Raw genomic sequence first — 26702 nt, 5'->3', positions numbered from 1 at the left:
TATATGTTTACAATAGTTCACAATGTAACTGTTCATCAATATAGGGGTTCAAAATAGACAATATATATTGTTTTACAGTATACAGGGTAGGAATTTTCCACTCTATGCCAAATTGATCTATGCCAGGTAGTTTTTGTCTTCCGTTTGTATAAAAGGTTGATAATGATGGACTTTTTTGTACCCAATATATAAAATAATTATACAATTTAACCCCTTCAGGACTGAGCCTGTTTTGGCCTTCAGGACGAAGCAGATTTTTCAAATCTGACATGTGTCACTTTATGTGGTAATAACTAAATGCTTTTACCTATCCAAGTGATTCTGAGATTGTTTTCTCGTGACATATTGTAGTTTATGTTAGGGAAAAAATTTGGTCGATAAATTCAATATTTATTTGTAAAAAACACCAAGATTTAGAGAAAATTAGCAAAAATTTTAATTTTTCTAAATTTAAATGTATATACTTGTAAAACAGATAGTAATACCACAGAAAATACTTACTAGTTTATATTTTCCATATGTCTACTTTATGTTTGCATCGTTTTTTGAACATTCTTTTATTTTTCTAGGACGTTACAAGGCTTAGAACTTTAGCAGCAATTTCTCATATTTCCAAGAAAATCTCAAAAGCCTATTTTTTTCAGGGACCAGTTCAGTTCTGAAGTGGCTTTGAGGGCCTTATATATTAGAAAGTCCCGATAAATCATCCCAACTGCACCACTCAAATTATTCAAAACAGTATTCAGAAAGTGTTTTAACCCTTTAGGCATTTCACAGGAATTAAAGCAAGTAGAGGTGGAATTTACAAATTTTTGATTGGTACCATTTTGGGGTACATGCGATTTTTTTGATCACTTTTTATTCCATTTTTCGGCAAGCAAGGTGACCAAAAACCATCAATTCTGACAATGATTTTTATTTGTTTTTTACGGCGTTCACCCTGGGCTATAAATGACCATTATATTTTATTCTGCGGGTCGATAACATTACGGCAATACCATATGTATATAGTTTTTATTAAATTTTGCAGTGTTTGCGCAATAAAATAACTTATTTATAATTTAATTTATTTTCTGTGTGACCATATTCTGAGAGCCATAACTTTTTTATTTTTCAGTCAAAAAAGCTGTGTAAGGGCTTGTTTTTTGCGGGACTGGTTGTCGTTTGTATTGGTACTATTTTGGCGTACATGCGACTTTGATTACTTTTTATTGTATATTTTGGGAGGAGTGGTGACAAAAAAATAGTGATTTTGGCATTGTTTGTCGTTTATTTTAATGTGGTATTCATCGTGCGGGAAAAAGAATATTGTATAGTTGGGGTCGTTACGAACGCGGTGATACCAAATATGTGTAAATTTTTATGTGTTCATTTTTTTCCTATGATAAAAGACTTATTATAGGAAAAAAAGCAGTGTTTGTTTATGTAACTTATAACTTTTATTTTTACACTTTTTTAAAAACATTTTTATTCTTTTTTTTACTTTTTTTTACTTGTCCCACTAGGGGACACTTAGACTTGCAGCTCTGATCGCTGCTGGAATACATTACACTACCTACATAGTGTAATGCATTCCAACTGTCATTGTGACGTGATAGTCACTCTGACAGGAAGCCTACGACGACCAGCCTCAGGCTGGTCCTCATAGGCTTCTGTACATTGCGGGAAGGGGTTAAAAACTGGTCATGTATAGTAAATATTAATAAAATAACTATATGAAATTACAAGACATTACAGGACATTATTTTGATGAAGATGGAGTTTTTAACAATATTATGTAAAGATCAAAATGGCAGGTTTTTTTTTAAAAAGCAATTTGCTTACAATATTGATAATTCAAATGGTAATCTGAGACATTAATGATATAAATGAAACATATATGTGGAAAAAAAAATAAAATACACCGAGCCGACTAAAGATGTCAATGGCATAGTAAAGGTTTCAGGATAATTTTCCGACCGATAGTTCACGAAGAGATGACATTTGATAATATAAAAAAAATTGCGGAGGAGATAACGTAAAGTATGGTACTTACTGAGCAATGATTTAACTTATTGTATGAAAACTTGTTCTAGAGCAATAAGGTAAAATTTCCATTTACTGTGCTTGTGAAAATAGTCAAAACTTTGTGGAATTGAGATCTGACAACGCCCATGTTGAATCAGGAAGGCATAATGGTCTTACTATATTACTACACTGAAAGGGAAAACTTTATATATACATATTTTTCTTATTTTGCTATTTAGCTGTTAAAAGAGAAGTATTGTTTAATCCTGAAGATTTGGGACGTGTGTTTGCATTTTGGCTCGTAATAAGATGTACAATTTGGAACCGCATTGTGCACTGTATTATGGGCCACTTCCATGTAAGGTTCCATTTTACAGATTAAGTTTTTCACTGCTTTTCACTGCTTTTCGCTGCTTCCTCGGGTAGAATTTAATTTGGTATCTGAAGGTTTTTCTCTGACACTACATAATAAAAATGTGCTTATGCCACTGAATTTTCATGTGATGGTATGCATAGTTTTAATGACAACATATTTCAAATACGCTGGCGTGCATGATTTCCTAACGAGACAGTATATACACATTGTTTAAACATTTCCACGCCACAAAAATAATTTATGGAAATAAAGGAAAGATGGAAGTTTTGTCAAACTACTATGAGGATGAAGATTTAACTGTTCCCATTAAGGGTCTGAAAAGAGAAAAACACTATACCCTAAATGGTGACAGAAAATATTACTTAATTTTACACTAAAAGGGTATGCATAACCCTCTTTTTTATTTTCTTAATCGTTTTTTATTTTTAAATGTTTTATTTTTTTACATCTTTATGTGGGCAGCCATCTTGCTTTAGCTGTTTGAACAGCAGCTCCAGTGATTTGTTTTATAGCAACCACCTGGATATAAGAAAGATCAAGAATTTTTTTTATTGCTCGATGACTTTTATTGGAGTGTGCTGTGGGTATGCTCTGTGGAATGTGCAGTAGTCACTGTGTGGGGAAGGGGAGTAGGGAGAAGGCGCTGAATTTTCTCTATCACCTTGTATTGACAATGGTGTGACCCTGTGTTATCTGCCTCTGCTTAATAATAGAGGCATTACCTTTTATCGTAATCCTGTCTCCTGATTGTAATAAGTGTTAATAATTTCTTTTTTTTTAAATGCCATCTCATAGTGTAGCTATACTGGTAGAGGGGGGTAGACGCAGGTAGGCAGAAGAAAATGTGCTCACCTTGTGGTGTTGTGCTGAAGCAGGCACAACATTGTTTTTAGCGTTTGTAAGTTGTCGCTGCTGATTTCCAATGGCGGATGGTTGGGTTGCAACTCCGCAGGGAGTAAAGCAAAAACATTTTGATATATGGAGTATGAGCGCTACTGACATCAATGATCCAAAAAAACAATACATTGGTGAAACTTATTTTATATTAATAATAAATGGCTATGCATTTAAATACTGTATCAGTATCTTCCTCAGGCCAGAGATAACAATATAATATCCACAAGTACAACAAATAGGTGTTTATTGTACCTGTTAATACACCAGTTTTATGTATCAGCTGTACACTGACTTGCTTGAATGTCTAATGTACCTCTGTGTTTAATGTTATTATACACTTTTATTAATGTTTATTCCAAACTGCCAATGTCCGGCATTGCAAAGGTGGGGCCTTCAGTGAGAATATATACAGAAATAACTGAGGCTCTGTTCACACTAGCATCATCCATGCTAGTCACAACTATGATGGATCCATTCCCTAATGAATTCCAATATATTCTGACCAATCCCATTGACTTACAATAAGGTCTGTCTTTTTCCTGTTGGGGTTTTGCAAGTTTTTGGGGGCAAGAATAGCGCAGCAGACTATGGTTCTCTTGCCGCTAAATATACCTAAACTACTGACAGAATGGGAAAAAAATACTAATGTTAGCAGAGCAGTATAAATGATTCAGATAAACTAAATGTCTGCTGATTGGCAAAAGTCTAACTCTGAGATCTTTAATGTTTATGTAACACCATACTTCAGAGCACAGTAAAGAAAAGGTGAAAATACAATTAAAGAGCCTAGTCCTTAAATCATTTTACTCTCAAGACAGAGCAACATGCTCTGACTGAACGACTACTAGAGACATTCTCTAACTTTTTTGTAATTATTCAATTTCTGAAAGATTTTACCATAAAACAAAATTGATGTTCTATGATGCAGTTTCACAGATAAGCAAAGTTTAAATCTGTGTCTTTATTTTCTAAACATGATTTTTTATTCCAACTTTTAAATCTCTGTCACTTTTTAGAGTAATTAAAAAAATTTTTTTTTTCCGATCATGAGGTTGATGCTTGATTTGGTGACATTTTCAACACATGCCGGACTCAACGCTAGCTGAACATATTTAATATTTAGTTTATATGTCCTTAATATGTTTTCTGCCTATTCGAACCAGCATGGTGAATATCTACTTTCTATACATTCATTACTACCCACACTGTTTAATAGATCTCAGTTTTCATTTACAATCATTTGTAATTATGTATGGGTATAGTCAGCTCCAAAATTATTGACGACCTTTAAGAAACCGGCCAAAATAATTATAAAAAATAAACAATATGTGTAATGATTCAAATACTCCTCAAAAATCTTAAGAGAAATTGATTACAATTTTTATAACAGACATCATTCCTAAAACAGTGTTATTTTAAATTAGGGATACAATATTCTTTCAAAAACATATGGCTTAAAATTATTTGCAACCCTAAAAATATTTAAAATAAACAAATAAATTAGCATTTTTATGTAAAAAATATGTTTTTGTAGCGGTTTTGTCTGCAGGAGCTCTTAGAATTTAATTAATAAAATACAATATATCCAGACTGTAATCCCAGGTAAATTTTTCTACTAGTACTAATAATGCATTTTTACTTTTTCAAAATTACAAAGGGGTAAATAGATCACTAAAAAGTAGCAATAGTTAGGTTACAAAGAAAGTCATATGTGAGTAGGCCAATTCCTATGCCTAAAAGGTAAGAGTCATACATACAGTTTAACATACAGTTTGACTGCAATAAAACAACTATAGAAGGCACATCAATAAGTCAAACGAAAAGGCTAAATTGTGGTTGGCCATATACTAAAGTAATTAGCATCTAAGCATAGCCATGACATAAATGTTCGTCATCTATAGGGAAAGGGTGAAGTGGAGAAACATGAAAGAACACAATGGATCTATATGTTCAAAAAGGTAGGAAAATAAATAAAAAATCAATTTACGGTAATGAACACCATAAGGGGTAAAGAAAAGAAAGGAGAGAGAAGGGTAATAAAAAAGAGAAGGAGAGGTAGGACCGAGAAAACACGAGAACACATAGCAGACCTATATCAGAAAACAATGGGAAGGGAAATTTTATCATAAACGAAGGGGTTGAATAGGTCAAGTAAATGGAGTGTTGCCGACGTCGTCAACCCAAGCCTAATAGTTTGAAATTTGTCTACATTATCTAGGAGTATAGCTGTAAATTTTTTGTTAATCATAGACCAGGACAACTATCTCTTGACCTCACCAAAATCAAGAGAGGACTGTTCCAGGATATTGCTGTGGTTTATTTCACAGCTAAAAAAAGAAAACAGATAAGAGGGTTAGAGGATAGAGGGGTACATTAGGAACTCTTTTATTGAGGAGGGCTTATGCATTTATAATTTTGAATTTCGAAACATGGTCACTAACAATAGGCTGCAAAATTGTATACAATGCTCAGATCTTTTTCTTCCATAAATTGGATATATGAGAGATAAAGATCTTGAGCATTGTATGCAATTTTGTAGCCTAATGTTCTGGCTCAAATCTTATGGTAGTATTTTCCTACTTTAAACTTTGTGACCACTGTATACTGTATAAAGATACAGGGGCAGATTTACTAAGTTATCTATGATTTAGACAGCACAAACTTAAACCAGGCAGTCTGAAGATGCACCAAGTTTATCACAGTGGTGCACACTGTATGCTAAATTCAGCGCATCTTGCTAAATATGATAGACACTTTTCTCTTCCTTATACCAGCACTTAGTTGGCATAGTTTACGTTTCCCCGCTAAGTTATGCCCCATTCTTTTAGACACTAGTGAGGCTCAAATACCTGTTCTTATATTATTCTAAATTTAAATATGCCAAATTGCGCCCAAAAATGTGTATGCATTTTTCGACACATTCTATATGCAGACAAAGTAGTATATCTGCCCCATTATATACAGAGTGTTTTTGAATATACAGAATACTCAAGGGTCACCTAAATAAGATATTTGCCTATCTATAAAAACGTGCAGCTGTGTTCACAACCCAGTAGAAACCATCAAAATTCTAAATCAAACTAAAATATAGGTACAAGGTAACACAAAGAAACCAGTTGAAGATATGCATATGGTATAACTGTGGCATACAATCATTAAAACAGCAATGAGAAGAATATTTACTAATTTATTATCTGAAAATAAAAATTCAACTGTTTTGAATATGTAGTACATTTATTCAGGATTACAAACAGAGATAATCATAAAATGCAATCTAGCTTTGTTAATAATCCAGAATATACAGTAACGGATAATCCATGAATAAAATAATAGATTTGTTTAAAGGAGGACATGGTGTAAAGGATATTAGATCTTATAACAGTCTTAGATTAGGATGCTTAAAGGCTATGTAAAACTTTGCGCACGTTTTTTTTAAAGCAGGGTATTAAGGGATTTTAAACAACTTTTTAATTGTTTTTTATAAAATTATTTTTAACTTTTTTGAGATACAGCTTCTATGTATCTTGGATACATAGAAGCTGTATCTTGCGCTCAAAGCCGAATCCTTCAGGTCAGCAGGACTAACGGCTTCGGTGACAGCGTGTCCTGCGTGCCTCTGACATGCAGGATCCACCTATCATCGATCACAGCTATGTTCATAAACTTAGATATGAGGAGAAACAAATTAGGAAGCAGGGCTTACTGTACATTCAATGTTCTATTATATAAGTATACCGTTGTGTCCATCCTTACCTGTGCTTGAATTTGGTTAAGGACTTCAATCTATCATGAAACAAATTCGATACATCACGACATGCTAGCAAAACCCCAGACAGGCTGCAATTCACATTACAACCACAGGGTAGCCACACATAGACACATACAAATGTGTCCTGCATTGACTTATCTCTAAACCAGACATATCCCGAGATCTTTGGCAAGAAATGTTAAACAAACATGTAAAAAAAACTATACCTCTGCCTGATGCTTCCGATGAATTCCACCTGCCAGTGATCCATCACCCAATACACTACCATGTTATACGTTTAACTTATGCTATTTTAACTGGACAGCTGTAACGGATGCCTTTGATGAATTCCATCCGTCGGCGATTTATCGCCCATAAACTCCCATGTTAAAAAAAGTATGTTAACTTATAAATTTTTTTACTAGATGGTACGAGATTGTATTGAATTGATATAATGACAAATTGATTAACTTAACTGGTTACCAACCGCTGGCTGTGTATTTACAGCCGGCGGTCAGGGTCCTTAAAACCTGCGCCATAGACTATTTATGGCGCGGGTTTTAACTTGCTGCCCGAGCGATCGGGCAGCTGAATGTCAGGTCGCCGGCATTCAGTGACTGCCAGGGACCCTGAGGAGAAGATAGAAGCAGCTTTCACTGCTTCTGTCTTCTCCAATCTCTTTTACACAGCGCTGTGTATAGGAATAGAGGCAGCAGCCGCGCCGCTGTCTCTATTGGTCCAGGTGATCATATGACTGGTCACATGATCGCTAGGTGCCGTTAGTAGCAGACTGATGCTGGATCTTACTAGACCCAGCACAGCTCTATTAGTGACAATAGTCACTATAAGACGGCTGATTTCCCGGCTGCTGGAAAAAGATGGTGTAAGAGAAAGAAAAAAAATATATAAAGTCCCCCAAAGGTTTTTTCTGACCTTTGAGGGACAGACCATAGTAATAAAAAAATAAAAGTAAAGCAAAGTGCAAATTTTTTTTATAATAAATACACATAAAATACCCACCCCCAAAAAAACGTCATTGTCGTAACGCTAGCCCTGAGACAATTACCCTAATATAGACATGTAACATATTAAAATTTCCGGTAGACAATGACGATCACAAATAAAAGGTCTATATTAGGGTAAAACTATGTTATTACCAAAAAAAAAAATAGCTGAAAAGTAAAAAAGCTTATATTTTTACTATTATTTTCAAACTTTATGCCTAAAAAGTCTAAAATAGCAAAAAGGATGTGTATAAAAATGATAAAAAAAGGAAACCTGTATTGTCTATGGAAAAAACATCGCAAAAATCACGTTGCTAGCGCAACAAATAAAACAGTTATAGCCATTTAACTAATGCGTGCTAAAAATGGCTAAACGGTGCCTGGTCCTGAAGGCTCAAAATAGCCCGGTCCTGAACTGGTTAATATAATTTTTGAAAAATGAAGGGTGGACACATCTCTATAGCATAGACATCTCATGACAGACTATTGCGAAATCATAGTGGGTTGTTTTTTTAAAGCTGGTCATCTTGTACCACACATCTCAGGACTTGTTGAAATAAGATGAAAAATAAGAAAGAACACATTTGTAGAAATAGGTATCAACTTGAATATATCAATACAGTATAAGCTTAGTTTATGTAATTGCTTATGGGTTTGCCTTAAGCATTAGATATTTTTGGAAAGAGCTCAAACTATTCAGATCATTGTGTAGAATATTTAATTTAGATGCCTGGATAGACCTACTTCATTTTCTTTCAAGAAGAAAATGAACAGACAGCTAAAGCAATGGGTTCATCTGATTCCCTTAGCAGTAAAAACAAATAATAATTATATTACAAAATTGACTTTATTCTGAAAAACGATTTTATTTCATTGAAAAAGAAAAATTACAATTTCTTATAAATCTCCTTAAGTGTGAGATAAAATATCCACAGACACTGGAGAAGAAACTATCACACAAAAAATAAGAGAACTTTTATGAGGAAGGGGACTATAAAATTCTTGGATGTTAATTACATTTGTTTCTGAAATTGTGGTTGGGGAAGGTAATTGGGGAGTTATGTTTTACTATATTATTTTATGTGTATTTAAACATATTTTTTAAGAAGACGTTATATAAAATTGTCAAAAATCAAATAAAGTCTAAAGTATTGAAAACAAAAACAATGTTTTAAGGTATTAATTAAATTTAAAAAAAAATTATATACACTGTATATATTAAAGGAAAAAGAAAAGCATCTGAAACCCACTGTCAAATATGTTGGTTGGTCATTGATGTTTCGGGACTGTTTAGCTGCTAGTTGTGCAGGGATGTTAAAATATGTGACATAATTAAACACCAGGTGATTTTAGAGCAAAATCTCACTGCCATAAAGCTGAAACTTATGTGTGGTTAGGCCTTTCAGCAAGATAATGACCCCAAACACACATATTAAAACCACATAGAAAAGGATCTGGAAACACAAAATCAAAATCAATTTTTTGCAAAGGCTGTCTCAGTCTCCAGATTTGTGGTGTGTATTAAAGGGGCCAGTCCACAAGCAACAACTAAAAAATGTCAAGTACTGTAACTGGAAATGTTCTGTATGGAGAAGTGGTCCAAGATCTGTCAGCAAGTATTATTCACACATTACTGGAAACAGCTCAGTGCAGTTATTCTTACTAGCTGGGACTTCACCAAAAACTATCAATGGCGGAATCAGTCATTTTGAAAGTTTTAAATAAGTTTAAAAAACAATTGTGTTACTTAAGAAAATATTAATTTTTTTGTTGAAAAATACAGTGTGGAAAAAAACCCGATGCTGCTCATCTCATTATTTATTCCCAAAATAGAACTCATTGCCTGTATGGTGTATTTAATTTATTGACTGTACTCTAGATCATATCCATGAAGGGTGGCAACAAGGTATATATAGAAAAGTGTAAGCATTTGGCACTTTCTTGTATATTGCAATAAATATTGTTTTATATGGCTACACAGGTTTTCACTGTTAATCCAATAAACAAAACAGCATCACAAACAAGAAATAAAAATCTTTTTCAGAGAAATTGCAATTTAAAATACATTTTAGTTATTAGTTCTATTATAAAATGTTATCTTTATTTAACATACATACAAGTTAAATTGTAACTATTTTTGGAAAGATGATACTTACGTGTCTGATAATTGAAGCTTGTTGAATTATCAAGATTCAGCACTAGATGTCACTCCGCACCAACTTATGGCAATGAAGCACAAATTCCTTTCTCCATTATTACCTCTGAATGCCTGACTTGGAGGATTTCGGCCATGATTGGTTTCCTTCATACTGTGGATCCCTATTCAATGTGAATGCCTTATTGACTGAGAAGCTGCTTAATTTATCATTAGCAAATTTAAAAAATGCTCAACCAAATACAGGATTATCAAGCAAGGAGCAGATTGGTTTATTTCTTATTGCTGCACATGTCCTGGGATGTGGTCCTGAGTCAGCTGCATTATATCATCCCAGAGGAATCCAAGCATGGCACCTTTATTGGAAGGATTGCTCAGGACCTTGGACTGGATATAGGTGAGATTAATTCCAGAATGTTACATATTGTCTCTAGAGATGAGAAGGAATATTTCCAGGTTAATCTGCAGAATGGAATCTTATTTGTTAAAGAGACAATAGACAGAGAAGTGCTGTGTCCATTTAAACCCTTCTGTATTATTCCTCTGCAGGTTATTGTAGATAAGCCTGTGCAGATGTATCGTGTAGATGTAGAAATAGAGGATATAAATGACAATAGTCCAGTATTCCCCTCAGGAGTGTTCAGTCTTGTTATATCAGAGCTCAGACCTGCAGGATCTCGATTTCTTCTAGAGGGAGCTGTGGATCCAGATATAGGTACAAATTCTATAACAAACTATGAGCTCAGTGCAAGTGATTACTTTGCATTAGATTTCCAAAAATATATGAATCAGATCAGATCTGTGGAACTTGTGCTAAAGAAACCCTTAGACAGAGAAAAGCATTCTTTTCATAATCTCACACTTACAGCTTATGATGGAGGCAAACCAAGACTAAGTGGCACCACTAATATTGTCATCACTGTGGAAGATGTAAATGATAATGCTCCTTCTTTTTATCAGCCATTTTACCAATGTAGTGTCACTGAGAATGCAATGGTAGGGAGTTTAGTCATTAGGTTAAATGCCACAGATCTAGACCAGGGGAAGAATGGGGAAATATTATATGAGTTTGGAAAGCAGGTCACAGAAGAAATTAGCAACATTTTTACCTTAGATAAGCACACTGGGGAAATAAGAGTAAAAGGAGAAGTGAACTATGAAACTGTCACAATGTATGAAATTCAGGTTGATGCTATTGATAATGGAGATCAACCAATGGTTGGACATTGCAAAGTTCTAGTGACTGTTGTTGATGTCAATGACAATCCTCCTGAGATGACGATAACATCCCTTTCCGTTCCTGTTCCTGAGAACTCTCCACCCGGTACGACTGTTGCAATAATCAGCGTCCATGACAAAGATTCAGGATTAAATGGAAAAGTAAATTGTCACATTTCAGAGACAACACCCTTCAAAATTAACCCTGCATTTATGGCGGATTTTTCCCTTACTGTGAATGGTCAACTGGACAGGGAAACAAAATCTCAATATAAAGTTGTTATCACTGCAAGGGATGAAGGGCTGCCCCCTCTGTCAGTATCAACAACCCTTATAATCGATATAAGTGATGTAAACGACAATGCTCCTCAGTTTCCACAAACTTATGATACAATATTTATTAAAGAAAACAATCCTCCGGGTTCTCTAGTCTATACAGCATCAGCTGTAGACCCAGACATTGGCCAAAATGCCTTCATCACATATTCAATCAGTGATAGCACCGTCGATGGGATTCCTATATCGTCCTACATCTCTATTAATCCTGAAAATGGGAAGGTATTTGCTTTAGTGTCATTTGACCATGAACAGATTACATATTTCCAGTGTCACATAAAAGTCACTGATGCCGGCCTACCTCCACTTAGTTCTAATCTGACACTAAATATTTTCATTGACGATATCAATGATAATGCACCTACCTTTGCTCCACTTTATGCAACAGCTACAATTAAAACGCCAAGGTCAGCACAACCTGGATACCTGGTAACAAAAGTGAGGGCGATCGATCCTGATTCTGGGTACAATGCTTTGATGTCATATCATTTTCGGGATTTATTAGGCAAAATACCATTTGCCATCTCTCAGCAAACAGGGGAAATCAGTTTAAAACGTCAATTCATGGATTCAGACAATGATGAATATAGATTATTAGTGATGGCTCAGGACCATGGAGAACCTGTTATGACAGCAATAGCACATGTTATCATCTCCTTGGTGGATTCTGAAGACGAGATGCATCTACACAAGCATGAATCAAAAAGCAATATTGAAGAATTTTCTGATGCAAATGTTTATTTGGTTATCGCCATCTGCATAATTTCAAGTATATTTCTTATTACATTAATCGTATTCACTGTTTTAAGATGGCAAAAATACAGAGATGAAATCAATGACCTGAAAGAAAATTACAAAATCTGCTCTAACACTGGAGGTAGCTGGATGTATTCTCAACAAACACAATATAGGATATGCTCAAACTCTCAACAAGTAAAGAATGACTTGATCATGTTCACTCCAAATTCCTTTCAAGGAAATGAAAATCTTGTGAATCAGCAAGGAATCATCCTCAACCAGGTGAGGCAACTATTCAAAATCATTTAAATTTCTTCAATTTGTATATGACATTTTTAACAAGTTGTCCCACTATTACAAAAGTAGTTATAATTTTAATAAATATTTTTTTCCATAGACTCCTGCAGAAATATCATGTCTTACATTTATTTTAGGTCAGCATTAGCAGGAAGGCCCAAAGTCCCCATCGGCAGCGTTACTGGGCCTTTTTGGGCCAACTGAAGAAATTATTGTGAGGGCCATCCTACTTCTTTACAGAGTCGGTGAACGTTCACCTTTAATGTCATCATAAACATTGTTGTTATCAGGGCACATGCAGGACATATCATCATTAAGTTATAATAGGTTATTTATGAATCAACCCATAAAAAATACAGATGTGTCCTTTCTTACCTTTCCTCTTATCTCAACATATCCTGAGATGTATGGTGCGAGATGAAAAAAAAATATATTTAGTGATACTCTGTCACGAGATGTCTATACTGTATGTGTCTATGTGTGGCCACCCAGTGGTTGTGATGTTAATTGCAACCTGTCAATGGTTCTACTAGCATGTTGCAATATTGGATTAAATTGTTTCATGAAAGTCCCTAACTTAATTCAAGCAAAGCAAATGGTGGACACATCTGGTAGACCCTAATGGAAAGTGATTGGCTTCAAAGCTAAGTCCAATTACGGTTGTCTTTTGCTGGACCTTTGGGAATACCTATGTATTAGAAGCCCAATGTTGTGTCAGAGCCTTGGTCCACTGGAGGATTCTGTGGTACTCTGGTGGATCAGTCAGAGCCTGCTTGCTAATCCTCCCTTTAATAATATATCAGTAGATTTACTGATAGTTACTAAGTAAATGATAAACCAGCTCTGGATTCCAGCCATCTTTTTTCCTTTGGGAACAACCCTCTGGAATATGCAATAATAGCCATGCCACCCAATATCAGTGACAACAGAGGATGTTCTCAAGATCACATGATCTAACACTGTCACCTGCTGCCTATGTATTCTGGTGCTAAGAAGTACCCTAATTATACTTAGGTAGCTGTTTAGTAAACTGTTTAATAAATATCCAAAATATAAAATAACTCCCTGTGAAGACTAATTACTTAGTCTTAGTTCACATCTATGCGTGTATTTCCGTTATTTTGCTCCATCATCAGAACAGAATAACGGAAATAATGGAAGTGTGGAACCTTGAAAAGAACTTCCTTTTCCATCATGGTTTCCGTCATTTTGGCAGATATAATAGCACTGCATTTTTCCAATGCAGATGTGAACACAGCCTTAATGAGCATTTTATAATAGGCTCTGGTTTGTTCGGTATGTCATTTCACTGTGAGTCTTTCATTTCCAAACTTAAATGTAACATATTAAATATAGGGCAGTAAGAAATAAATAGATGTTTTATTTATTTTTTTCATTTCTTTTATCATTGCCACATTGACCTTAAGCAAAGGAACTAGGAAATCTGGTTCTAGGGACACCCTGTCTGACAAATATATTTTAAAGAATGTCCGGTACAAGTGCTTCCATAGCAACCAGTTTGTTTAAAATGACTCAAGTCTTAAAGCCAGATTTAGATTGGGAATAAAAAAGGTATCTTGACAGCAAACTATATCACTGCTCATTTCAGAATGTAGCATTAATTTGATAAAAAAAAAAAAATAGCTGATAAACTGCTTTAAGGAAGGCCTGGTAATTTATTTTACACATTAAAAGTAACCATTGCATTGATATTTAATTATAATGTATGGCAGCTGTGGTATTGGATGACCATATAATACATGTCTATTCCAAATCTGCCATAACGGGAGGTGCTTTTTCTTAGGGCTCTGAAAGGGGAACCCCCTTTTTTACTGAAGTTAATGTGAGCTGCATCAATTTTTATGCAATAATTTGATCCCAGTGACAGCTGCATGATGGACTTGATTTTCCATTCTTTAGTCAGCATCATTTCTATTTTTGTGCACAGTTTAAAAGTATAATATGGTGGTTAAATTTGCCTAACGCCGTTATGCTTCAGCATAGCTTGTTTTTCACTGTATTAAATAGTGTGGTAGACTAGGTTATTCAATGCAGAGGTGTACAATTAAAAAACGTATACCGCACTGTATATGGTTTTTTTTAATATGGAGACCTTTGGGTCCCCCTATATGGTGTAGGCGTCTCAGCCTTCTGTCATAAAAATACATCAGAAAATTGTCCATTTGTATACCTCCGACAAAAGATTAAAATGCAATATGAACCCTAATTTGTAAGTTCAGAATGTTGGTAGGATGAGTTTTGATGCTTTAGTTTTCAGAAATTTTGCAATTAAAACATTTACATTTGCATTAATGAATAATCATAGCTCATAGCATCGGAGATTAAACTGCTTAAAGCCTATTTCTACTGTGTGCTAAATACATTGAAAGTGAATGTTATTCTATTTAATATGTGTAATAACTCATGGCTATGTGCTTGCAAAAACTGTAAATGAAAACAAATTGTCCTTGTTCACTAAAATTTGATTTTTTTTTGTAAATGCGATACTAAAAAATATGGGATTGAGATAAGTCTTTATATAGAAGCTAAACTTTAACAAACTTCTAGACTCTACACTTGTATTCTGATGTCTTGTAAATGGAGCTTATAAACAAAGGAAATAAAAACGATATAATACAGAAACTGATAACCTGAAAATCTCACTGGAAATGTGTCTGAAATGTTTCAAACTTCAATTCTCAACCTCAAAAAATGTAAGCATTCATTAAAGGGGTTATCCAGGGACCAAAAATTGCTTTGCATTCATATTTTTATGTAGAAAGAAGTCACTTACTAATGTACTTTAATTAAAAATCCGGTACTAAATGGTGTCGTTCTAACCCAGTGAACTGTTCCTGGAAATCCTGGAGCTTTTTTAATATTGATGACGTGCCGACACGGCCCCACGTGACTGAATACTTGCTTCCTGTGCTGTTCGTGTTTTCATGTTATCAATGGCATGACCGCAAGGGGCTGTCACACTGCCTATTGCTGGAGTCCCCAAGCAGAATCAGCTAGCGCTTTGCTTGGGACTCCAGTACTGCTCCCAACATTTGGTCCGTGACTTCAGGGGTTTCCGATCACTGGACTTCCCGAGCAGAGCACCAGCTGATGCTCTACTTGGGGACTCCAGCATTGCTGCTAACGTCACTGTCACAGGAGTCCCCAGGCAGAGCATCAGCTGATGCTCTGCTCGGGGACTGCACTACTGTTTCCAACGTCACTGTCCATATATGGACAGCGACTTCAGGGGTTTCCTATCGCTGGAGTCCCCGAGCAGAGCATCAGCTGATGCTCTACCTGGGGACTCCAGCACTGCTGCCAACCTTACTGTCCATATACGGACAGTGATGTCGGCAGCAGTATGGGAGTCCCCAGGCAGAGCATCAGCTGATGATCTGCCCAGGGACTCCAGTACTGCTGCCGACGTCACTGCCCATATATGTGCATAAGTGACTCTTTCCCTAGCCAATGTTTCATCTATGTGATCAATGTGCTCCCCTGGATGACAGCTTGGATTATAGACAGGAGTATAACTAAGGCAAAGATGGCTAGCTTGCTCACCACTTGCAGGCCAAGGATACACCTCCCTGATGCGTGGGAGTCTGGGACCTCCTCTTAGATTCCATCCTGAACTATGCCTCAACAGGCAGCTTCTGCTGCTTTGCTCCACTTTGCGGGAAAACTTCTGCCCGTCACCCACAACTGGCTCTCGGGCAACACACGAAGAAGTTCCTGCCTATCACTCATCAATGCTCCGAGACCTGCGACAATCTCAGGGCCTGCACACGTATTGATTGACACCAACAGCAGCTTCTCTCTCACATACTTCTGGCATAAATACAAGGCACAAACAAAGCTTCCTTTAAGAAATGGGGGTTACCCCATATTCTTACAAAGGGAAAGGTTCCATTTGTTTGTTTCCTTTACTCTCCACGGCACTCCTAACAGTCTTTAGGTCTTCTCCATTAATTCTATAATTAGCTGTGTTGCCTGTTAACATAACCTTTGTTTTACTCATATTTAGCTACAAAGCCCAACTTTTCACTCTATTTTTTAATTTTCCATATTAGGCTCTTTAGGTCTTCTTTATTTTCAGCTATGAGTATGCTGTCATTTGGATATTGAAGGTTGTTGATAATTCTTCTGCCAATCTTAAATTATTGATTGTCTTCCTTTAGTCCTGGTTCTGTTATTATGTGTTCGGCATACAGGTTGAATAAGTATGGTGATAGTATGCCGCCTTATCTAACTATTTTGCCAATCTGAAACCAGTCATGATTCTGGCTTCTTGGCCAATGTAGAGGTTCCTCATAAGAACTATTAGATTTTCAGGTAAACCTATTTTCCAGAGAGCATTCCACTATTTAACAAGATTAACGGGTTTACTGTAGTCAATGAAGCACACGTTACCTCTTGTATTTTTGGGCTTTTTCAATTATCCATTGTACATCTGCAATGATTTATCTTGTTCCTCTGCCTTTTCTGAATCCAGCTTGTATATTAGGCAATTCCGTGTCAATATCTGGTTTCAGTCTATACTGAATGATCGTAAGCATAATTTTAGTAGCATGTAATATGAGTAAGATTGTACAGTAGTTTACACATTCTTTCAATTATCTTTTTCTGGAATAGGGATATAAATGCTGTACCTTACTTTGTTGTAATAGTTCCAGTGGGTGCTAGGGAGAGTAGCATTTTTTCAGTCCTTCTTTCATATATATTAAAGGTTATGAAAGGTACAATGTAAGAAACATACTAGTACAAGAACAAACATAGGTACATCCATAGGGAATGCATAAATAGAGTAATAGCATATAATAAAACTGGAGATTGATATACAGAATATTCTGCAGAAGTATGGTGAAAGTTTACCAATTCAAAGCTAAACATTTCAAATTGTGCTAATACTGTATACAGGGTGGGCCATTTATATGGATACACCTAAATAAAATGGGAATGGTTGGTGATATTAACTTCCTGTTTGTGGCACATTAGTATATGGGAGGAGGGAAACTTTTCAAGCTGGGTGTTGACCATTTTTAAGTCGGCCATTTTGTATCCAACTTTAGTTTTTTCAATGGGAAGAGGGTCATGTGACACATCAAACTTATCGAGAATTTCACAAGAAAAACAATGGTGTGCTTGGTTTTAACGTTACTTTATTCTTTCATGAGTTATTTACAAGCTTCTCTTTGTTTACAGCCATTGACATGTCGCAGAGGTTAACACGTGAGGAGCGGATAGAAATTGTGTTGATGTCTGGTGAACGCAGTACCCGGGTCATTGCAGCAGATTACAATGCAAGACACCTTACGAGACCACCCATCTCCCATGCTACAGTTTGCAAACTGCTTGCCAAGTTTCGTGAAACTGGTTCAGTGTTGGATTTGACCAAATGTGGACGCATGAAAACTGTCACTAATGAAGAAACATCAGTGGCTGTCCCAGCTTCATTCAGCAAGAGCCCACAGCGTAGCACTCGCCGCATGTCACTGGAGAGTGGCATCAGTCGAACATCCCTTCGGCGGATATTAGCGGACATTATGGGTGTCAGGTCCGAGCATTCCTAGATGAACAGTATCCTGGAAAGTGGATTGGTCATTGTGGGCCAGTTGAATGGCCCCCTAGATCTCCCGATCTGACCCCCTTAGACTTTTATCTTTGGGGTCATTTGAAGGCAATTGTCTATGCTGTGAAGATACGAGATGTGCAGCAACTGAAACTACGGATACTGGAAGCCTGTGCTAGCATTTCTTCTGCGGTGTTGCTATCAGTGTGTGAAGAGTGGGAGAAGAGGGTTGCATTGACAATCCAACACAATGGGCAGCACTTTGAACACATTTTATAAGTGGTCAGAAACTTGTAAATAACTCATGACAGAATAAAGTAACGTTAAAACTAAGCACACCATTGTTTTTCTTGTGAAATTCTCGATAAGTTTGATGTGTCGCATGACCCTCTTCCCATTGAAAAAACTAAAGTTGGATACAAAATGGCCGACTTCAAAATGGCCACCATGGTCAACACCCAGCTTGAAAAGTTTCCCCCTTCCCATATACTAATGTGCCACAAACAGGAAGTTAATATCACCAACCATTCCCATTTTATTTAGGTGTATCCATATAAATGACCCACCCTGTACATAGAAAAGGGGGAAGGATGGATAGTTCTGAGGGGTAGTGGTCAGGTTTGCAGTTAGTTATGAACACAGAGAAACAGATACTATTAGACCAGTATTATTACTAGTCTAGAATTCTACATCAAAATTCTGAAGAATAAAAAAAGTTTACCCAAGGTTTCAATATCTTTTAGAAGCAATGGTGCGTTCTCGTTTTACAAGTCAACATTTCTTCCATGGGATCAATGTGGTTGACATTTTGAAGCCACTGCCACAAGTAGCTAATATTAAGCAGAAAATGTAAAGCCTATATTCAGTGACAAAAGAACCAATGATTTAGAAATTATTCAACATGCCATATGACATAATTGCATTCTGTATGTAAAAATGACATCACTTCTGGTCACATTGACCACAGGGTCTAGTCTCCTAATTATATTGTAGATCATCCCTGAAAATGATCTTGAAAAAGCAACTAAGGGCTATCCTAAATAATAATTTTAGATTTGATTGACTTTGGCGCTGCACAATGTCCATCCCAGAATAGTATGTTTTTCTATAAGCCTTGTGAATTGTTTTATTTAAGTTTAATATTAGAAGTATTGGAAACATTAGGATTTTCCTTTAAGTCAACTAAAATAGAAAAGGAAATGTGTAATTTTAAATAAACATTGTTTTCATGTGAACCTCATTATTTATTTTTCTTCTACTATTGAAGAAAGTTATGGAGTGTGGATGAAGAGTCATTTAGAAAGGGCACAATAAAAATTAAGTGCAATGAGGCTGGAATTTGATTTTACTTTACTCTTGAAAATGACTGTTATGAGAGCAGAGTTTTGTGGATACTTTGTTTATCATAAGCATATTTTCATTACAATAGTGCTAAAATATTGTTTAAAGGGAATAATATTGTATTACATTAAATTAAAAAAAGTTAAAGTTTATAACACTCTTGAAATGACCTTGACATCATTATAAAATCCTATTATCCTGAATCGATTCATCACAAGGTACAACAGTTGCGATCATCAGTGTCCATGGCAGGAATGCAGGATAAATTGAAAAGTAAATTGCAAAATTTGCCGAAATATACCATTCCAAATAAATCCAGCAGTAGATACACCATTGGACAGAGAATTGAAGTCCAAATATGAAGTTCTAATTACAGCAACAGATCAAGGTACACTACTATTGTCTGTTTCAACCTATGCAGTCTACTGTCTCTCTTGGTGTTAAAGAGAACAAACTCCCATGCTTCCATATCTATACCGCATCAGCCTTTAACCAAGATGTTGTCTAGAATTAATTTCCCTCATACTCAGTTATTAAAAGCACTAATGATGGGATTCCTATTTCCTCCTACATCTCCATCAATCGTGAAAACAAAAAATGATTTGCTTTAGTTTCGATTTATTATGAACAAGTCACATATTCCCAACATCGTATAGAAGCCACTGATGCTGGCCTACCTCTACTTAGCTTCAGTCTAGTACTAAATATCTTCATTGAAGACATCAATGACAATGCTCCTATGTGTCATCTAGAGTCTTCAGTCACTATCAAAACTCCTAAATCAGCTTAACCTGGACAACTCATGACTAAAGTGAGAGCTATGAATCTAGACACTGGATATAATGCTTGATTATCTTATAGTTTTATGGATTTATCACCAAAAATACCATTTCCTCTTTTGCCAACAAACTGGAGTAATCAATGTAAAATGTTTTTTGTATTTTTTAAATAATCAAATAATGAAGAGTGCAAACGATATGTGATGGTTAAATACCATTTAGATACAAATGTATATTTGTGTAATATCAACTATATTTCTCATTATCTTAAATGTTTTCACTATTTTAAAATAGCAAAAATACAGAGAAGAGGTCAATGAATTGAAGGAAAATTACAAGATCCGCTCCAACACTGGAGGTAGCTGGATGTACACCCAAGAAAGTCAATAGAAATTATACATAATCTCAGTAACACCCAAAAACGACTTAATGGCTTTCACAACTAATGGTTCTCAAACAACAGGAAATGAAGAAAAAATGGCGTTCACAACTAATGGTTCTCAAACAACAGGAAATGAAGAAAATGTTGTTGCTGGTGTTTTATATATATATATATATATATATATATATATATATATATATATATATATATATATATATATGTATGTATATATATATATGTATGTATGTATGTATGTATATATATATATATGTATGTATATATATATATATATATATATATATATATATATGTACATATATATATAAAAGTTCTTCTAATCGGAGTATTTAAATTAATTAATCTAATTTTTTGATTCCCAATTCTCTATTCATGTTAGATTCATTATGAAACGTATTGAAGTTAGGTACCAAATGTAATCCACAGAACATATAATATAATGTGTTTTTATTTTTTAATTGAACTTGGGCAATTTTGCTTTACTTGCTTTCTGTAATGACATATATGGTAGATGTGTAGTCATGTTTGTATATTAGCTCATAGTTACAACTGCAATTAAATAGTACATATTTATCTGTACTTTTTCAATGTCCAATATGAAGATTTAGATCAGGAGAGACAAAATGTTTTCAGTATGCAATCGACTGGATTTTGTGGAGCCTAAGTTATAGGATCTACTAGCGAAACAGGTGGACACTGCAGCAATTTTTTTAATGTCCCATTTTTCATGCCCTAGTAGCCCCCAAACAAACAGCCACTTATTTCACTTGCTCCATAGTCATTTCCTATTAATTTATAACCATACTGCTCCTCACCTCTGCTCTGTTCTTACTAGAATGTATATTAGCCCTTATATGATTTACCATTTCACTGCAAAAGTGGAGTGGCAGGCGTATGAACTTATGAGGAGTTAGTTTTCCCACTTCTGTGTTAAAAAAAGCAGGAAAGCATCCTGGTGGTCTAGTGTTGATATCTACTAGTCCCAACTCCGAGGTCTATTAGTAGATCATGCTCCACTGTTTGACCAGCACTGACTTAGATACTGCTGCAATGTCTACACTAGAGTATGCTTTGTGCAGATGTCTACAGCGATGTATACAGCTGCAATGCCTATAGCTCTTCTGCTAAAGGAGCTTTATTTTATGCAAAGTTTGGCTGCTTAGCTCAGTCTAGACATAAAGGCTATTTGAACATTTGAGGTCATTTTTTTTATTAGATGTATGTATTAATGTGAAAAAAAAACATATTTCTAATATATTTTTATTAAAAATATGCTTACTGTTAGAGATGCAGCTTCTATGCATGAACTTTAAAAAAAAATGTTTACATAGTCTTTAAGTTTACATGGCAAAGTATGTTCTGAACAGACCATAACAGGCATTATTTATTTAATTTGTGACTTCAACTCTAGTAAAAAAAAACATTTATTTATTTTAAGGAAATATGTCCATAATTTGTCAGACTCTGATCCTATAGGTGCCTATTATTTGTGTCTCTGTGGAAATTGTTATATTTTCTATCCAATAAGCTCCAAACTATAAACCAATGTGCCAAGGAACACAGAAGTTCCTTAACATTTACATTAAATATTTGTAGTTTATTACTGATAAAATTTCTATAGTATTTCTGGGATGGTGCAGAATAACACAATAACACCATGATTGGCACAGGTATATATTTTTTTTCCTTTCATCATTAGTTAATACTATTTAAGTGTTTAAAACTGGAAGAAATGTACTAGTTGTTTGTAAATTAAAATGTGTGCAAACATTTATAAAGGTATGGCATACGTACGTATACATTGCCCCACTGACAAGCCTTACACTAAAAATAAAATTTACCCTGGGCGCATTGCACAAAAATAAATGTCCAAATCACATGCTTTTGCATTTCCACTGTATGGACAAATATATTAGGTCACACCTAACCTTGTTAAACCTGCTCTGGGATTAATATCTGCACAAAAACTGTGCCCTGGTGCGTCATGGCATGGGGTTCCATGGCCGAGCAGCTGCATGCAAGCTTTACATCACCAAGCACAATGCCAAGCGTCACATGGAGTGGTGTAAAGCATGCCATCACTGAACTCTGGAGCAGTGGAAACGTATTCCTTGGAGTGACAAATCACCCTTCGCTATCTGTCAGTCTGATGGATTAGTCTGGGTTTGGTGAATGCCAGAAGAACCATACCTGCCTGACTCCATTGTGCCAACTGTTAGTTTAGTGGTGGAGGGATAATGCTATGGGGTTTGCAAGCCAGGCCCTTTCATCCAACATCAGTGACTCACAAAAATTCCCATAGACACACTAAAAAAAGCTTCTAGAAAGCCTTTCCAGAAGAGTGAAAGCTGTTTTAGCTACAAAGGGGAGACCAACTCCATATTTATGCCTATGGATTTAGAATGGGATGTCATACAAGCTCCTGTAAGTGCTGTCCCAATACATTTGTCCATATAGTGTATTTGGCTCATAGAATCAAAGGCACACTTTACTTATATGTTTAAATATTTTTTTCCATAAAGTCTATATACACTTATTTAAGGCTAAAAAAAAAGCTCTAATTATAATGAACAATAAAATTGATGACTTAGAATGGGTCTGACGTGCAGTACCAGCCACAGCCGCGTGGAGAGATTTACTGCTGTGCCTGAAGGGACCCCACTAATCACACAATGACTGCTTAACCTAAGGATAAGCTAACAATAGATATATCCTGGAAAATCTTTTTAGCTTGTTAAAAAATACAGGTGAACTGCATTCAACTCAACTCTGTGATGATTTTCACTGCACTGTGTATAGGAAATCTCCCTGGAACAGAAAACAAGTGTCAGGAAAAGATTTTCTCTGACAAAAAATTGTCTGCAGAAAACACATTTATTATGAGAGCCTTTAAAAATCTGTAAACATTTTATAAAATCAGCAAAAAGACAAAATAAAAGGCAGGTAGCAAAAGATAGCAAAGCAAATACCCAATAATTCTTCAAGTATATAAATGCAAAAGCCAAGGTCTGAAGATGTAGGACCCCTAAATAGTAGTAACGGAGGGTTGATCATGAGGGATCAAGAGAAGGCAGAGTTAGGGGCTGTTCACATATGTCCGGCGCCCGCTTCAGTTTACCTCCGGCGTGTTGAAGAAAAGCCGGAGGCAAACTGATACTAGAACGGATCCCATCGTTTTCTATGGGATCTGTTCTGGCACCGAGGACATCAGTTGTGGCGCCGTACGGCGCCAGACCTCCCTGGGAGCCGGATCTAAAAACGTTACCTGCAGCGTTTTTGGTTCCGGCTCCCAGGGAGGTCCGGCGTCATAACCTATCTATTTTAATGGTGGCGAGATGAACGCCGGGTGCTGCCACATCCACCTTCCGGATGGCCCTCTTCCCCTGCTTGTTTCAGAAGTGCCCGGGCCCGGCGACTCAGCAGTTGCCTTTCCGCCCGGCCCCTTCCTCACTCAGTGGCGTCGCTGCCGCTGTAGCAGCCATAGCGGCTGCTAGTGGTGAATCCGGGCATGAGGGTGCCCATTTGGGACCGGGGGAGGGACCCCCCCATGGCTGGAAGCACCGCTAGCAACCGCTGCGGCTGTTACAGCGGTAGCAATGCCACTATAGCAGAGCAGGGAGTTATCTCCCTGCTTTGCTATCTACTAGCGCCGCTGTAGCTCCCAGAAGGAGCAGAATCCCAGTGTGGCCAGGGATTCCGCTTCTAGAGCGCTCCGCTTGATATCTCTGTCCATATATGGACAGTGACATCAGTGGAAACTCCTGAAGTGGAATCCCCGTTCACAGCGTTGCTGACTCTGTGATCGGGGCTTCCACTCCAAGATAAGCCAGTGATGTCACTGTCCATAAATGGACACAGATGACTTCCCCTGGAGTGGAATCCACGATCACAGCGTCTGCAACGCTGTGTACGGGGATTCCGCTTCAGGAGTTGGCCCTGATGTCACTGTCCATATATGGACAGATACATGAAGTGGAGTGCTCCAGGAGCGGAATCCCCGGCCAAAGGGAGATTTCGCTCCTTCAGGGAGCTACAGTGGCGCTATCTACAGGAAGGGGGAGGGGGGGCTATCTACATGGGGCTGTGTGACACTACCTTCAAAGGGACTGTGGGCTGTGTTGCACTACCTTCAAGGGGACTGTGTGGCACTACCTACAAGGTGGCTGTTTGGCACTATTTACAAGGGGGCTGTGGGCTGTGTGGTGCTACCTACAAGGGGGCTGTTTGGTGCTACCTACAAGGGGGCTGTGAGCTGTGTGGCGCTACCTACAAGGGGGCTGTGGGCTGTGTGGTGTTACCTACAAGGGGGCTGTGGGCTGTTTGGTGCTACCTACAAGGGGGCTGTGGGCTGTGTGGTGCTACCTACAAGGGGGCTGTGTTGTGTGGCGCTAACTACAAGGGGGCTGTGTGGTGCTACCTACAAAAGGGCTGTGTGGCACTACCTACAAGAGGACTGTGGGCTGTGTGGCACTGCCTACAAAGGGGCCTGTGTGGCGCTACCTACAAGGGGGCTGTGTGGTGCTACCTACAAGTGGGCTATGTGGCGCTACCTACAAGGGGGCTGTGTGGCGCTATCTACAGGAGGGCTGTGTGACATTATCTACAGGCGGTATTGTGGCACTATATACAGAGGGCACTGCGGCATTAGCTACAGGGGGTGTGTGGCAGTATATACAGAGGGCACTGCGGTATTATCTACAGGTGGTGTGCGGCACTATATACAAGGGCACATTTTCAGAGTCTAGACTACCATTTTGTGGACCATTGCGGTAAAAATTATATTAAAAACGGATGGTAAAAACTGATGCCAACTGATGGTTTTGTAGTAAAAATTGTGAAAAAGCCTGATGGCAACTGATACATTTTTGCGTCAGTTTTTGCATCAGTTGTAATTACTTGAGAGACAAAAAACTGATGCTGATATATGTGAACGCACCCTTAGGGCCTATTCACATCACTGTTCATTTCCGTTCCGGGGTTCTGTCGGAGGTTTCTGTCGGGTGAACCCCGCAACGGAAAGTGAAAGTGAAAGCACAGCTTCCGTTTCAGTCACCATTGATCTCAATGGTGACGGAAACATCGCTAATGGTTTCCGTTCGTCACCATTCCGGCAGGTTTCCGGTTTTCCGACGGAATCAATAGCGGAGTCGACTCCGCTATTGATGCCGTCGGAAAACCGGAAACCTGCCGGAATGGTGACAAACGGAAACCATTAGCGATGTTTCCGTCACCTTTGCTAATGGTGACTGAAACGGAAGCTGTGGTTTCAGTTTCACTTTCCATTGCAGGGTTCACCCGACGGATATCTCCGACGGAACCCCGGAACGGAAAGCGAACGGTGATCTGAACAGGCCCTAACTAAATGTTATTTTTTAGCTCTGTATATACAACACAAGAACGAGCAGTTGATGTAGGCGGTGCCAGTGCTGTTAATATATCAATTAATATACTAAATTGGCTGAATGTAGATATGGTCCAAGCTTAGTTAAATAAAATAAATGTGAACAAGGCCCCAGCACAAGATGGGTTACACCCTACAGTTCATAAAGAGATTAGTTTAGTTATTTATGTTCCCCTTTTCATAATATTTAGATTCTCTGGTGACTGGTATAGTGCCAAGCACTGGAACAGGGAAAATGTTGTGCCAATTTTCAAAAAGGGCACTAGGTCTACCCCGGGTAATTATAGGGCAATACACTTAGCATTCATCGTAAGAAAAATGTTTGAGGGGCTCTTAAGGGATTTTATACAGGAGTATTTGACAGTAGATAGTATTACAAGTGACAGCCAGAATGGTTTTATGAAGGACAGAAGCTGTCAAACTAACCTGATTT

At 37.0% G+C, this 26702-nt stretch overlaps 1 protein-coding gene across 8 annotated transcripts in view; it reads left to right on the top strand.

Moving 5' to 3' along the window:
* LOC142748891 (protocadherin alpha-C2-like) overlaps positions 1-26702 on the top strand; it is a 215500-nt gene that overhangs the window by 66770 nt on the left and 122028 nt on the right. The window contains exon 1 of one of the 8 annotated variants that reach the window (XM_075856264.1): positions 10591-12761. The exons of the other annotated variants lie outside the window; for them this stretch is intronic. Within the exon in view, the coding sequence (XP_075712379.1) occupies positions 10602-12761 (2160 nt within the window). The 5' untranslated portion in view covers positions 10591-10601. Of the gene's footprint in view, positions 1-10590; positions 12762-26702 lie in introns of those variants that run through there. 8 annotated transcript variants of the gene reach the window in all.

Source organism: Rhinoderma darwinii, chromosome 3, assembly GCF_050947455.1.
Source record: "Rhinoderma darwinii isolate aRhiDar2 chromosome 3, aRhiDar2.hap1, whole genome shotgun sequence".
Lineage (NCBI taxonomy): Eukaryota > Metazoa > Chordata > Amphibia > Anura > Rhinodermatidae > Rhinoderma > Rhinoderma darwinii.
The sequence above is the reverse complement of the archived record's forward strand: the minus strand, read 5'-3'. Positions and strand labels throughout refer to the sequence as shown.